The sequence below is a fragment of the Sus scrofa genome, chromosome 1 (genome assembly GCF_054392235.1).
Source record: "Sus scrofa isolate SSC_HxYL_T2T_F1_AM1 chromosome 1, Sscrofa_HxYL_maternal_Yorkshire_Landrace_v2.0, whole genome shotgun sequence".
NCBI classification, from domain to species: Eukaryota; Metazoa; Chordata; class Mammalia; order Artiodactyla; family Suidae; genus Sus; species Sus scrofa.
The window spans coordinates 120,914,907-120,930,377 of record NC_139383.1 but is presented as its reverse complement, the minus strand read 5'-3'; the positions used below and the strand labels follow the sequence as shown (position 1 = coordinate 120,930,377).

The 15,471-nt window shown below is 45.9% G+C and overlaps 1 protein-coding gene across 6 annotated transcripts in view; it reads right to left on the bottom strand.

Annotated features, from left to right (window-relative positions):
• Positions 1 to 14,256, bottom strand: part of ANXA2 (annexin A2) — a 46,259-nt gene extending 32,003 nt beyond the window's left edge. For 2 of the 6 annotated variants that reach the window (XM_085011025.1, XM_085011035.1), the window contains exons 1-2: positions 13,860 to 13,903; positions 2,267 to 2,325 (exon numbers count right to left, since the gene is read on the bottom strand). Coding sequence is in view for 4 of the 6 variants with exons in the window: in XM_085011014.1 (XP_084867140.1) it covers positions 2,267 to 2,314 (48 nt within the window). In the remaining 2 variants the exon portion in view is untranslated. 6 annotated transcript variants of the gene reach the window in all.
• Between the last annotated feature and the right edge of the window lie 1,215 nt (positions 14,257 to 15,471).

The window sequence follows — 15,471 nt, the reverse complement described above, 5'->3', positions numbered from 1 at the left end:
AGGATCAAACATGCAAACACAACAGCAACCTGACCTGAGCCACAACACCAGATCTTTAACCCACTGTGCCACCAGGGAACTCCTTCCCTCCTTTGAAATGCTCCTACAGCTTTCCTCCTCACTGCTATCCAGTCCCAAAGCAAAGGACAGACAAAACAGGATTCACCATGTGCTTTAGGTTGGCTGATGGCAGGTGGAGCTATCCACCACTGCCTCTACCTTCCATGTCAAGGTTTCCCAGCACTGCCTCCCCCCAGGACATACTGCCCATCATAGATTATGACCTTGCCTAGGCTCAGTTTCTGGGAAGAGTCAGAGCCTGAGTTGCCCTGACTTACCTCTGCACCCACAGACATCACGTTATGAGGCACTTCAGCATTTATCAGCAGTGAGGTTGTATAGTGAAACAACTAAGATGCCATCCTCTGAAACACCTCCCAGGATAAGCCACAAATGTAATTTCAAGACTGGACAAAACGTTTCCAAATATACTTGGTGACTACTTTGGCCAAACAGTCAATCTAGTTAATATTTATAACTCTGAAGCTCAGTGGATTATCAAGGTGTTTTCCATATAATTTCACTACTTAAACTTTCCAGTAAGAGTAACTCAATGACAATGGAGAACACATTCAAGAAAAGGACAAGCGTTATCCTGAAATACTTGCTATATTTGCTACGGTGGCTGCAAAAGGAGGATGGAAGTTTAAGGGAACACATTTTCCTATTTGTTAACAATGCCTCAGTTTTTTATACAGGCAGGCAGTCCGGTCAGCATGGAGCCACACCACATATGGCTGCATTTACCAGATGCCTCATTCCAAAAACAAAAGTGAGTAGGGAAAAGTTTTGCATAATTTTATAGTACTCTGGAAATAAAATTAAATGGACAACTGAACCTATTATCTATGAAGTCTATTTGTCTGAAATTCAAATGATGTCCCTCTTTCCTCAAAGTATGGGGGAATATATGACATTTTCTATAATCCATCTCTGCACACTGAGGAATGCATACTAGAGTAACTTCAAAGGCCGCATAAAAAGCCCTCTTATAAAACCTGATGCTAAAAATGATCTAATGATCTGATCTATTAAGAAAAAATTTATTGCGCTCTTGGATTTGTTGAGATTTCAACATGTAGCTTGTACGGTTGCCGACAACATGTGCATAAGTTCCAAGAAGAAAGATGAAAACAATGTCGGCTTTATACATCCATACAACCTGTGCTCACACCAACGTCATGTCATGCATCTTAAGGTTTTAAGGGCAAGCACCAGAGACAGAGGATTCTGCATCATATAACCTAAGCTGCTGTCAACCCTCTTGAGTGCTTCTTTGTATTTTAATTTCAGGGAGAGCATATTTTGAAGTATCTGCAAGATACGCCTACAGACCAGTGTCACTGCTGGGTTTCTGTAAAAGCCAGTTCTGCCAAGGTGACCTGAAAGATGTGTGGTATTATTAGATATTTTACATAATTCATAATTTACATTCTACTTGACTCTAAAAGCATTTGCAATGACTTGTAAATTTAAAACAAAATAGCAAATATCTGAGTTTCCAGGTTCCTGTGAGAGACAATCAAATATAATTCTAAGCTCCCTGAGAGCCACAGCAAAAAGGGGAACCTGAAAACAGTAATACATTTATTATTTAGTTCCCTAGGGGCCTAGTGCCTAAGGATCTGGTGTTGTCAGTGCTATGGTGTGGTTTGATCCCTGCCTTGGGAACTTCCACATGCCACAAGCATGGCCTAAAAAATAAATAACACTTAAAAAATTTTTAAAAATCTACTTCTTTGGGAGAAAAGCTTTCCAAGGTGCTAAATTTTAAAGCGTCCTTGTCTGGAATAACTCCCTGGACACCATAAGAAGTTCAAAACATGCAGGATCATTTTCATTATGACTGTAACTTATGCCCATTTTTAATAAAATCCCAGAGCTTGACATTAAAAGTCATGTATCATCCTAACAATTACTACCACTGACATGTTACATACATAGCAGGATAAAATTCCAGCCACCTCAGGGTCACTAGGATCTGTCCCATTTTAACGTGAGGTCAGGATGGTTTCTAGGGCCATCACGTCAAATGGAACTACTAGGAACCGCTGAAGTAATGCGGAAGCCAGGGAAGCAAGAAGGCAAATGATTGTCTGAATATTGTCCTGCTTTTCCTTAGATGTACAAGGAAAGGAGGGAGTACAGTTACCCAGAGACACGCCCCATTTATGGAACTTACACAAAATGGAAATGATATACTTACATCCCCCTCCAAGCTGAGCTTGCACAGAATTTCATGAACGGTAGACATTGTCAAAGAAACTAGAAAAAAAAGAAAACAACAAAGTCTTTAGTATGAAAAGGTTTTCCTTTCCCCCAAAGCACAGTGATTCACGACACTAATCGCTACTTCTTGGGCCATTTCATCTGAGGATATTAGAGTAGTTTTTGCAAATAGATGCAATTCCCAGCTGATGATTGGGAAAACTAAAGTTGGGTGACGGTCTGCCTTAGGTTTGGGATAGACCACAGAACAAGTCGGACTTGCTCTTGCTCTGTCTAAAAAGAACATGGAGAGTCTGACTTGCAAAGACCAAAAACAAAATGCTCCCCAAGACCAGTGCCACTGGTTCAAATAGGCTAAGACGCATCTTCCAGCTCTTGTAGAAAGTGATAATCTTGTCAAACCTGCCATTTCTTCCATACTTTCCACCAGTGATTTAATATATTCAAAAAGGTCTAAAAACTATGGGTGTGAAGTGAAGTCAACAGCATTTTCACGCTGGCTCATTCCTAAATGGAAACTTTATTACTATCCATAATGATTTTCTTAGCTCACTGACGCTTAGAAGATATTAAACTGTTTATGAGAAAGACAATGGGCTGATTTTCTGACATTCACTCCCTCCGTAAAAGATGGACCCTTGTATTTAAGATTCAAAACGGATGAAATGAAGTCATCTTCCAATTAATACACTTAATCAGCCAGTGACACCATAGCCTGATGAACTGGCTTTTCAGCTTTGCAATTGCACAGTTCTCGGAATTGATACACCAACCCTTGCCAATATAAAGTGCTCCATTGGCAGGAAATACTTCAACAGAGACAAGACAGGTCATTCAGCAGCAGTATCCCCAAAATAAGGAAAATAGAGGAGAGCTGCATCCTCCAGCAGTGGTAATGACGTCTGAATTGCAGCAACTCCTACTTTGGTCTCCTTTTGCTTCATATTCTTTGATGGAGGAACTCCTGCCCATGCAAAGCTGCTTTCTGTTCTCTTCCAGCAGTGTGCTTAGTCTACATGTTTTCCTACAATTGGCTTGGAGGGAGTATTTTGACAGAGACATTTGCTAATTTATCGGAAGGCTTTGACTAGGCAGATTCCAGGCTCTGTGTGGGGTGATTTAGACGAATGAAAGAGAAGAGGATTCACCTTTATTTGTGGTTATGCATATATTTCTGCAAGACATTCACCCTGAGCTCTCTCCTACACTACTCTTTGCTCTTCTTGATGCTCACCAAGGCTCTTTAGGCATGGCAAAACTGAAAAAGCACAACCATTCCAATTCCTCCACTCCCACACCACTCAGACTCCATCACACACCCTCCCTACCCCCTGTATGTCCCACTGCTGGGATATAATCCTGATTTGTAGTATCACCTTCTATAAATAAATTGTGGTACATCCAGACAATGTGATAGTACTCAGCACTGAAAAGAAATAAGCTCTCAAGCCACGAACAGACATGGGGGAAACTTCAGGCAGTACAAGGATCCGTGGTTGCCAGGGATTAGAGAGGGAGAAAGGAGGGATGAGGGGATGGAGCACAGAGGATTTTAAGGGCCATGAAACCATAATAGAGGAGACATGTTATTATATATCTGTCCAAATCCATAGAATGTGTGACACCAAGAGCAAATCCTAATGTGAGCTGTGGGCTTTGAGTGATCACAATGTGTCAGTGTAGGTCTAGCAGCTTTAAGAATCACACTTCTCTGGTGGGGGATTTTGACAGCTGGGGAGGTTGTGTGCGTGTAGCGGGGTGCTGGAGATATATGGGACTGTGATTTTCTCTTTTTCTGTAGCCTCAAACTTTCCCCCCAAATAAAGTCTATTTTATTTAAGGGTCTTGCTCTGAAGCTAGACTACCCAATACACTAGCCAGCAGTCACCTGGGGCTATCAAGCCCAACTGAGAAGTGTCCACTCCAACCTGAGATGTGCTGTAGGTGCAAAGCACACACCACATTTTGAAGACTTCGTGTGAGAAGAGGAGGTAAAAATCTGTGAATAATTTTATATTGATTATATATTAGATTTATAATGTGTTAGGTATATCAGAGGAAATAAAGTACATGATTTAAATTTAATCTCAGAGTTCCTGTTGTGGCTCAGCAGAAACAAATCTGACTAGCATCGATGAGGACGCAGGTTCAATCCCTGGCCTTGCTCAGTGGGTTAAGGATCCAGCATTGCTGTGAGCTGTGGTGCACGTTGCAGTCACGATACAGATCCTGTGCTGCTGTGGCTGTGATGTAGGCCAGTGGCTACAGCTCTGATTCAGCCCCTAGCCTGGGAACGTCCATATGCCAAGGGTACAGCCCTAAAAAGACAAAAACAAAAAATTAATTTCATCTGTTCTCTTTTACGATTTTTAAAATGTGGATACTAGAAAATTTACAACCGCATATGCAGTTCACATCCTATTTCATTGGGCAGTGCTGGACTAGAGCATCAGACAATGGCACAGTTCAATCCTAGCCCAGAAACCTTCACAATAGCTGGATGGGATGACTAAGTTTGAGATTTCTTGTCAAGACAGTTTGAATCTGGGGCTTGATAGAACAAGAAATCTCCAACTTCACCTTGAGCCAAGAAACATCCCAGAAGGTCTCATCAGTATCTTTCTGCTGAGAATCACCAAAGTGGAGATGAATTCCCAAGGAAAGGGACCACCTAAGCCTTGGCCTTGACTCTTGCCCCTGGGGCTCAGTCAGAACTGGATGAGGTCTGCTGTGAGGGGTAAGCTGTTGTCACCTGCCTTAAAGAATGCTGGTCCCCACTGTAAACAGCCAAAGCAAAACAAAATCCAGAAGACCAGTAAGTCTGAGTTACAAACGGAGATGTTTCTAGGTGAACTAAATTCCATGTATATGTGAGATCAGGTACTTCCCATGGGTTCTGATGTTTAGGGAAGCTTCTGCCGTGTGGTTCTTTCCAGCTGCCTTTCCAGCTCTGAGCACTGGCTTGGAGACGAATCCCCACCCAAGTCCCCCATGGAGCCTCAGTACCATACAAACCAAAGGCCATCTGATTCATGTTAATCCTTCTCCCATAACACACTGAGACAGAAAAATCAGGATTTTAAAAAGCCCTACAAATCTTCCTTTCTGTTTAACCATCCACAGTTGTACCGCTCTTTCATCAAATCAATCCTGCATGACACTCTCAACTAAATTCCTATTTTATCTTGTCATGATAGTTCAAAATCCATCCTTAGGCGTTGTTCTCTTACTCCAGCTCCACCCAGCCCCTCTATCTATTCCCCAGCAAAAGTGGACTGGAGCCAAATTGTTCCCAGCATCTCTCCAACATCTTTAACCCACAGCCCTCTGACTCCTGTCTTCTACCCCATCTCCTTACCCTCACTTCTTCCCCTAGTGACAAACCCCGCCCACTCCTCAAGCCACCACTACTTGGGCATCTGCTCTCAAGGGTGGCTGCAACCCCCATTCCACAGCACTATCTCCCCCCTTTCAAGGTCAGAAACACTTTCAGATGCCATGAGATTTACTCATTGAGCAAAAGTGTCTGGAGTCTCCGCCATGCACCATGTATTCAAATGGCAAGTACACAGTATGATTCAACGAAACGGGGAGCAAGTTTTACCTCGTCTGCCCCAAAGAGACTCAGTTTCCCCACAGACTGAAGAGGGCCTCTGCACATTCTAGGTGCTAAACAAATCTTCAGAAATAATGAGTTGCTATTTTGTATAATTATCACTTATATTATTTATAGTCATTCTGTAGAAAAAGCAACAACATCACAAGAACCAAAAAGCTGTATCTGTGTAGCCTGCTACTACTGCATGCAAGTGTCTTCTTTATCCATATACATATTTCCTACTTCATGCAAGCTTACTGGTAAGCATTTTTTTTCACCTTAGAAATAAAATACGGGCGTTCCCGTCGTGGTGCAGTGGTTAACAAATCCAACTAAGAACCATGAGGTTGCGGGTTCGGTCCCTGGCCTTGCTCAGTGGGTTAAAGGATCCAGTGTTGCCGTGAGCTGTGGTGTAGGTTACAGACGCGGCTCGGATCCCCTGTTGCTGTGGCTCTGGCATAGGCTGGTGGCTACAGCTCCGATTCGACCCCTAGCCTGGGAACCTCCATATGCCGCAGGAGCGGCCCAAGAAATGGCAAAAAGACAAAAAAAAAAAAAAAAAGAAAGAAAGAAAGAAAATACGGCCCTCATCCTCTTCACTCCATCCAATCTTCTGGTTTCTTCACTCCATCCTGGTTACTTCACTATATCTAATCCCCTGGCAATACAAAGTCATTTTGCAGATGCTAGATTAAGCTTGAGAAGAAACAGTCGGCTTTGCCACTCATGTTTGCTCAAACATTAGCTTAATATAGTCCATTTGATTCATGAGAAGATGTCAGTGTGTTGCTACTTTTGAAAGCAGAAAAATAAAGTCCTGGCAGGGCTACTGCAGGTTACAAACACTGGTGACACTCAGGTAATCCATCAACAAGACACACACACACACACACACACACACACACACACACACACACACACTCAGCCTGCCCTGCATTAAGGGCTGGGGCAGACACACTATGAATTGCAGGCTTTGCCCATCCGGGCAGGACCTTCCAGCTCTCTTCCCTTCTCACCCCAGGAACACCAGCCCAGGTCATTCAGCTAATAAGGAAGAGGGGGAAGGGCCAGGATCTGGGTCCTCTGACTCTTGGGCCCCCGCCCTTTCAATTTCACCACGGTGGCTCTTCACTCCAAGAGATTAAGACACAGAGAAAAAGAAAAACCAACAGAAGGAAGGGTCAGCTAAGGATCTGATAAGGGTTGGTACGGACTAGTTTGAGAAGGGCAATCACTCACCATGGAAGGTTCCAGCCAGAGAAACAGGGACAGCCTGAGAAGATGATGGGGGAGAGTATGTCTGGAGGGTGGTGGAGGGCAAAAGACCAGGTTTAAAACCAGCCCTGTCTAAGTGGTGCCATGTGGGGAGCCTGAGGTGTGAGTTTCTGAATGGTTCAGATTTAAGCTTGGCCATGGAGAGGCCTTTGAGCCTGATGCTCAGAGTACCCATTCACCGGATTTGCTCAGGAGGCTGACTTTTCTTACCACAAACAATAGCTCTGCCTTAGCATACCTAGAGTTTAGTGTGAGAATGAAATGAAGTCTCCACGCTATGAGACAACGCCACGCCCGCTGACCACTCAGCATGGTGCAGGGTACAATGCTCAAGTGCATTAAAAGCCGAATAACCACTCCTCTTCTGGCAGACTCCACCACAGACTATAAAAAGGGCATCACTCTCTCCAACACGGCAGCCTCACCCAGACCTCCAACTGGTTTCAACTTGCCAAAAAAAAAAAAAAAAAAAAAATCAGCAAATTCCATCTGTTGATGAGTACCTTCACACACCAGCACCCAGATTCCCAGGGAAGGGCTGGGCTACTATAAGAGGATCGTTAAAACCAGACTGATTAGGGAAACGGTTTTGTTTTTGTTTTTGCTTTTTTAAGAAAGTAAGAGAGGTACAGGGAGAAGGACTGAAAGAGCCACACCCACTTGCAACTGGCCTGAAAAAATTCCTTTGGGGGGAGGGAACACAGATGCTCTAGGGCCCACCCTAACCAAGGGAACAGAACAGCTTCCTCTGGCCATGAAAATATTAATAAATGAGTTGTTAACTGCCTGACTGGAAAAGCTCTTACTGTGCAAAGCTAGACATTAAAGAAATCCATGCAGCTGCTGGAAAAGAAGAAACATACATCCTACATAAGGACTATCTTAAAAGATAACTTAAAGGGTTTATCCTTTTTTTAACCCAATAGATTTTTATTTAATTGATGTACAGTTGATTTACACATTGTGTTAGTTTCAGGTATACAACAAAGTGATTGTTTTGAGGGTTTTTTTTTTTTTTTTTTCTGTTTGTTTGTTTTAAGGGTTGCAACCCTAGGCATATGGAAATTCCTAGGGCTTGAAGTGGAGATGCAACTGCTGGCCTTCAGCCATAACCACAGCAATGCTGGATCTGAGCTGCTTCTTTGACCTATATCTCAGCTTGCAGCAAGGCCAGATCCTTAACCCATTCAGCAAGGCCAGGGATCAAACCCACATACATATGGATATTAATTATGTTTGGTTCTTAATCCTCTGGGCTACAACAGGAACTCCAATACTGTTTTTTACATACGTTCTTTTTCAGGTTCTTTTCCCTTATAGGTTATTATAAAATACTGGGTATAGTTCTCTGTGCTATATTGTCGGTTCTATGCTTGTGGGTCTGTTTTTTGTTTTTCTGTTTTTGTTTTTTCATTTTTTGTCTTTTCTAGGGCCGCACCCGTGGCAGATGGAGGTTCCCAAGCTAGGGGTCGAATCAAAGCTGTAGCCGGCAGCCTACGCCAGAGCCACAGCAACGCCAGATCCAAGCCACGTCTGCTGCCTACACCACAGCTCACAACATAGCCCAATCCTTAAGCCACTGCATGAGGCCAGGGATGGAACCCACAACCTCATGGTTTCTAGTCAGATTCGTTAACCAGTGAGCCACGATGGGAACTCCCTGTTGGTCTGGTTCTTAAACCCAAAAGATTTTATTGTATTTCATCGTTTCACTTCCAGCACAACAAAAACAGTACAAGGTAAAGGGCTTTAACTTCTTCCCCTAAGAAAAGTAAAGCAAAGTTAGCAACAAGGTTGAAACAAACAAAAAAAAGTAAACCTAGAAGTCAACACTTCAAATAATAAAAATAAGTTCTACAGACATGAATTAAGAACCAGCTCCAGAAAGCCCAAATCTTAACTAGCACAAATAAAAAGACACTGCAACCAGGCACATGTGCCCAGCACAACCTGAAACTAACCCAGCAGTTTTGTGAACACTCCCACTTTTTAAATGTGGAGTGTTGATGTGTTACCGCAAAAACACAGCCCTAGCAACCATGATGAATCAATCAGGGACAGGATGACACAAATGAGGATTTTCAAAGAAAAAAAAAAAAAAAAGGGTGGGGACATGGGGGTGGAGTACTGGAGTTCCCTGCCAAGTCCTTACTGTGCAATCCTGGGTCTACAGGACCAGATTAGAATTTTAAACCCAAAAAATGCATGAGTGGGCAGTAGGGGTGGGGTGCCCAGTGTACACCACTCACTACCCCTCCCCTCAAAAGCATTTTTAGTGAACAGAACCTTCCTGAAAGCACAGACTTTTCTCCTTGGTTTTATGGTCTTGATTAATGCCTGAGTCACAGGAGCAAGTCATTCCCCAGAAATCCTGGAATTCTGCCCAGTGGCCATGATCAAATTGAGCTGGAGGGACACAGTGGCACTTGCTCTGGCCTGTCCCTTTTGCTGCCCGACCTGAATCAATATTTGTTTGCTACCTCCAGACACCACAGCCTCTTACTCTCAGAGCCTCTCACCAATCTCCTGATATGGGGCTCGAGTGGAAAGAGCCAGGCAGAAGAATGATGTCACTTGGCCTGAGGCACTTTTCGGGGTTGGGAAATCAAGGTCTTCACATGTACAATTCAATTTCAGTGTTTTATGGCCCACGTATTTCCAACCGGGCCCTGCTGCTTATAGAAAAGGGTCAAAAGAGCATTCAGGATCTTCCACATGCTGGACGCTACTTATTCTTTCATAAATAAAGCGTGTGCAAACACACACGCACACACGTGCACGAACCAAAGTCAGACTCTTGCCTGGTAATTCTCCAACACACTCAGTGCTGTCTTACAACCTCAGGCCCAGGCTCTCCAAGTTCCCTCCACTGGGAGCACTCAATCTGGATCAGCTGACATTCTCATGAGACTTCAGGATACAAAACACACTGTTACCTTTCTCCTGCCCCTCTCCCTGCCCTGCACTCCTGTCTCCCTTGCTGTGTCTGTGAAATATCAGAGCTCAGTGTACAAAGGCATTCTTCCACTCTATCCTCCCACGGGGTTTCTGTCTTACTCATTCCCGTTTCCTCATAGGTCTGAGCCATGCCTTGCAGTGTAAGCGTTTTGTACTCACATTTCTGGATGGTTTACACACACTGGATCTTTCTGAATTGTCTCTCCCCCCCCTTTTCTAATACACTCCTCCTCAATTCTTTCTTTTCCTCAGAATATCTCAAGTGCAGGTCTGGTTCCATATGTTCAGAGCTGAGGCTTAAGTTCCCAGGCTCGGAGGTTCCAATCTCTGTAAAGCCTGGTAGATCAATTCCGGGTACCGCCTCCATCTCATCACATGTGGCTCACCTCCCCTCACACACCCTGCCCAACACCCCCCTCTTTACCACCGGGGTCCCCTAGGTCCAGCTCTGTCCACAAGACAATGTGGAAATGTTACCCACATCTTCAGTAAGGAAGGCAGAGAAGGAGGGGCAAGGAGGAAGGGTTTGCAAGTGGCCTTGGGACTCTGATTTCCTCTGAACTGGGAGTGTGGAGACTGGGTGTGGCAGAGAGACAAAGGGCAAGGATTCCATGGGACAGCTGCTCCCTGGAGTCAGAACTTTCCACACCAAGCCTGGGGAGTATTAACTCAGACCACTTGAATGCTACACCGTCTTCTGATAGGACAGAGCTCAGGGGGGTTAAAAGCTTCAGAGTGCTCCCTGGGAGAGAGATTTGGAGGTAATCTCAGTGGAACCGCACAGAAGAACAGGCCTGGTCATCTTCTGACCCCGACTGTGCCCCAACCAAGTAGCTGGGGACCGCCTCTGGCAACTGGAGGAGGAAAAATACAGCCGACAGTGAATGAGCAGAAAAAAAAATTTTTAAAGGACAGGAATTTCCTCTGATGGAGCCTACAGCCAGAACAGGGTGTGGCACCAGGGACTATGAGGGAGGTGGATTCCCACAATCAAGAGAAAAAAAAGAGCATTTCATTTCTAGTCTCACAAATCTGGAAGGCAGGCTAAGTCATGATAACTTTAAACCACACCTTCCCTAAAGCAGGTTAAATATGATGCTCAGGTCTGTGGGACAGCTGGATTAAAGGGAAAATGAGTCCCAACCAAATCTGGAAACCAATATTAAGTGGGGAAAGGGCCAAGTTCACAATTCACTGACTGTCTATGCATCTCACTCATTTTTGTCTCTAATATTTTTCTCCCCACTAGATTTAAAGTCTAAAGAGCAGAGATTTTCTTTGTTTTTGTTCTATTTTGGTCACTGGTGTATCCCCAGTGCTTCTACCTGTGAATACAACATGGTATAATAAACATTATTGAATGAACAGATGTTTGAAGCAGCTCAGGAGAGCCTGAGACTTTTCTGTGACACACCCACCTTCAGTTAGTGAGAAACACTTCAGCAGGCCCACACAAGCAAAGATCAAGACCAGATTCCAGGCCCAACAGTGCAGGAAGAGCCTACAGCCCTCAAAATCAATAGCAATTACAGACAGATACCTACCTTGCCAGGAAAACTACTTAAATTAGAAATTAGTCAGGAAACTAATGGCCACGACCGCCCAGGACGTTAATCGATACAGTACTTTAATAGCTCAAAGACACGGATGTTAAATATTGAGACTCTAGTCCAAAACCAAGCTCCTGATCAAAACCAGTAAGGCAGCAGTATTTCCTGTGCATTTACAGCAGGCAAGCCATTTGGCACTGAAGGAAATCACAAAATCCAGGTGGTCCCCAAATCATAAACCTCCAACTAAAAAAATTTACACTGATGGTCACACCCTTCCACTGTAGATGCACTGTAAACTTCTGGAGAAAGCCTTGATAAAGCTTTGAGGTAAAAGATGGAGCTAGAAGAGAAGAGAGTGCTTTGCGAGATGGTCTTAACACCACTGACCACAAAGGACCCTCAAATGGACCTCATCTAAAATCTCCCTTCACATTGTCTATTATGTGGCTCCTTAATTCCATAGCCTCAAATCCTATAAATTACAGATGTTTATGTTTAAAAAGTTTTGTTTTTTTTTAAATAATACAACTCCCCTAGGATGCTGGGCATTTTAGGACCACCAGCCATTCCTAGTATTGAATATTAATGAATATGGATTCAATCTGCTAGTCTCTAGCTAGATATACAAGGAGGGGAATGCAGAACTGGATAAGCAGGGATGGGCTTTTGCCATTTGGCAGGGGCGTGGGTCTTCAAAGAATCAGGAGGAAGAGAGACAAAAGTGGGGAGGGTGACAAAGATATAATTTTACAATTAAAATAATTTAATAAGGGTCAAGCTTAAAATGAAGAAAAAGTTCCAGTGAAATGTTTCAGTGATTTATTCTTTTTATCTCCATATCCTCCCTAACCTACCCTTTCACTTTCCCTTCGCTCCCCAACAGCCCACCTCCCAAATTCCACATATATTATCAGTATTTTTGATTCAGTGCACACAGGGTCTCTGGGCTAGTCTGACAAATTAAGCGCCTTCCATAACATTGCTTCAGTGGGAAAGTGAAATCGGCATCCCAAATAACCAAGTTCCAGACAAGCACAGTTAGGCACACTTTTGGATAGAACCCACTAGTAGAGTTCTCTGAGTGTCGGGGAACAGAATCCTGGACTCCAGAACACTATGGTTCTTGGTAAAGACCCAATACGTACCCATGAGGTTACTGCTCTTCTGTACACAGATGGAGAATACCTTTAAATAACTTTAAAATGGCAAATCTTAACACAAAAATAAGGACACTTTGTGTTGTATGGCACCTAATGTTTTCAGTGTGCTTTACATATTTATTTTTGAATGAACGTGTTTTTTGGAATCTTCATGACAACCCTATGAGGAAGGTAGGAATTGGCGTCCTCACAGAACTCCCAAGCAGCGGCCTGAGGGGCCACGCCCTTTTCTGTACCTTCCGTCCCTGACTCACTGCTGCATCAGTGCAAGTCAGTCAGTGACAACCCTCCCCACAGAACCCCGGGGTTGGGGGACACTTCCTTCCCGATGCAAAAGTGGTCAACCAAGTAGGGAAGGATACACGGAAATCAGAAGTTGCTCTTACAAGATAATCTAGACAAAGGAGAATGAGGTTTCTTCATTCTGTTTTGTTTGACTGGAGCAGGGGGCCGCTGCTAACAGCTCCCACCCCTTATCCTCCCCTCACTGCTTCCCTTCTACTAGTCGGCACAAGTTCCATAAATGCGCCTCTGTTTCAAGTAAAGTAACTTGGAACAGGTGGGGATTTCTTTCTAGAGGGTCGTGTAACGCGTGGAGGGTGCCGTAAGTCTGCTCTCCACCAGACCCGGGGCTCCAGGGCGGCCACACCCTGCCCCCCGCCGCGTCTGGCCCGTCTGGAATGCGGGGCCTCCCCCCGCCCCCCGCCCCCCGCTCCTCTCTCGGCGCCACTTCTCCGGGCTTCCAGCGAGCACTTCGGGGATGGGATGCCCAACCCCCTTCTTCTGCCCTGCACTCCCCAGGCTGGGGCGCACCTGGCCCCCCCTCACTCCAGTCCAGATCCCCACTATGCCCCCTCCCCAGAGAGCCCCTGGTGCGGACGGACTCTCCAGCCCTCTCCCCAGACAGCCTCGGGGTCCCCACCACTGGAGCTTCTCTTTGCAAGGCCGTCTCCTTCCCCGCCTCTCTGCGCCCCGCTAGCGCGGTGGCCCCAGGGCCATAGCGGGCGGACGAGGCGCCCCGCTTACCTGGGCCAGGCGCCGAGCGCTGCGAGCGTCCCCAGATGCAGAGCGGAGCTGCCTGACCTGGGTGGGGCTTTTATAGCCACCACATCCTCCCCGCCGAGGCCCGCCTCGCCCCGCCCCGCCCCGCCTTCCCCTGCCCTGGCCCATTCGCACCCGGAGTCGGGAGTCGGGGTGACTCACCCTACCCAGCCCGCCCGCCGCCGCCCGCAGGGTCCGCCTCGCCCTGTAACGTTCCCCGGGCCGCGCCAGTGGGAGCGGCCCCGCGCCCACGGCGCTGCCCTCCGGTAAAGCGCCGCCGAGGCTTCCTTGAGGCCCAGTACCGGCTTCGTTTCTTCCTCCCTTCCTCTTTTACTTCTGGAGCGCCACGTCGAGTTCTCAGCCCCGGCTCAATTTATAAATTGGCAAGACTTGAGCCGACTCTGAGCTTGGCTATGTCACTTTTTTTTAAGGCGTCAATGCAATGGAAGGAAGAATTGTGCCAAGAAACATAAATCGTGATTCCCCCGAGCTGAGCCGTTGGCATTCAGCTCCCGGTTACCGACAGCACACATATTAGCTTAACCTCTGACCGACAGTTCCTGGGAGGAGCGCGCGGAGGCGCGGCGGGTGGGGGTGGGGGGGGACGGTCCACACGGTCCCGGCGGGCAAACGATTGGTCCGCCCCCGCCTCCGAGCGCGCTGCGAGGCGTGGAACTACGGTGGGAGCTGGGTGGCGCGTTAGGGGGCCCAGACCCGGAGCCAAGTTCTTACCCACCACCCCCCCGCCCCGCCGGGGAGGCGCCCTTTGCCTGAGCGCGCCCTTCGTTTCCCTCCACGCTTCCCGGGACCGTTCAGCCTCCCGTGTGGAGCAGCTCTGCTCTGCGAGTCCTCGTGGCAGGCAGCCTTGGACTGGGTGGGGCCGATGGTTTAGAACCTCGAGTTCCAACAAAGAAGTTTCCTCCCTTCCTTCTTTCCGAACTGCCATTTTTTTGTTTGGTTTGATTTTGTTTCCCTCTCAGCCTCTCAGTAAGCTCCCTGGTTTTGTTCAGTTTCTCATTTTCTTCCATGCTCTTTCCACGAACTGCAGCGGCAACATGCAGACAAACATGGTTTTGTGTATGACTGCGTAAACACTGTATTCAAACCTCAAACTAGAGGGAAAGTTATGCTAAGAATCCAAAAGATCGCCCTTGGCTCCTTTTAATTCCTTTCATACACCTCACGTAGCTCTCTGCTGGTCTTGATGCTTCTGTGTTTTAATTTTCCACCTATGTTACCGTCCATTTTTACTCTTCAGTATCATTTCACTCCTGGGAATCAGAAAATGGTAAGGCCAAGACATCGTTCCCAAGCTCAAAGTCAAATCCAGACCATAAACGGGGCCTCTGGACACTCAACTCAGAGCTCACCCAACCCATTTCTTTCACTCAGAATGAAACACGATTGGCACTGTCAGAAGGACAAATAGAAAAGAAAGCAACTCTGTTCATACAATTTCTGATTTACATTCAGAGCTATTCAATTTAGACTGAAAACTTTTAAGCCAGAAATTGTGTTTTTCTGCCTACTCCCTGAACGTTTTGGAACAGAAGGCGAACACAGGATGATAATAATGGTGGACAAGATTCTGACTCTC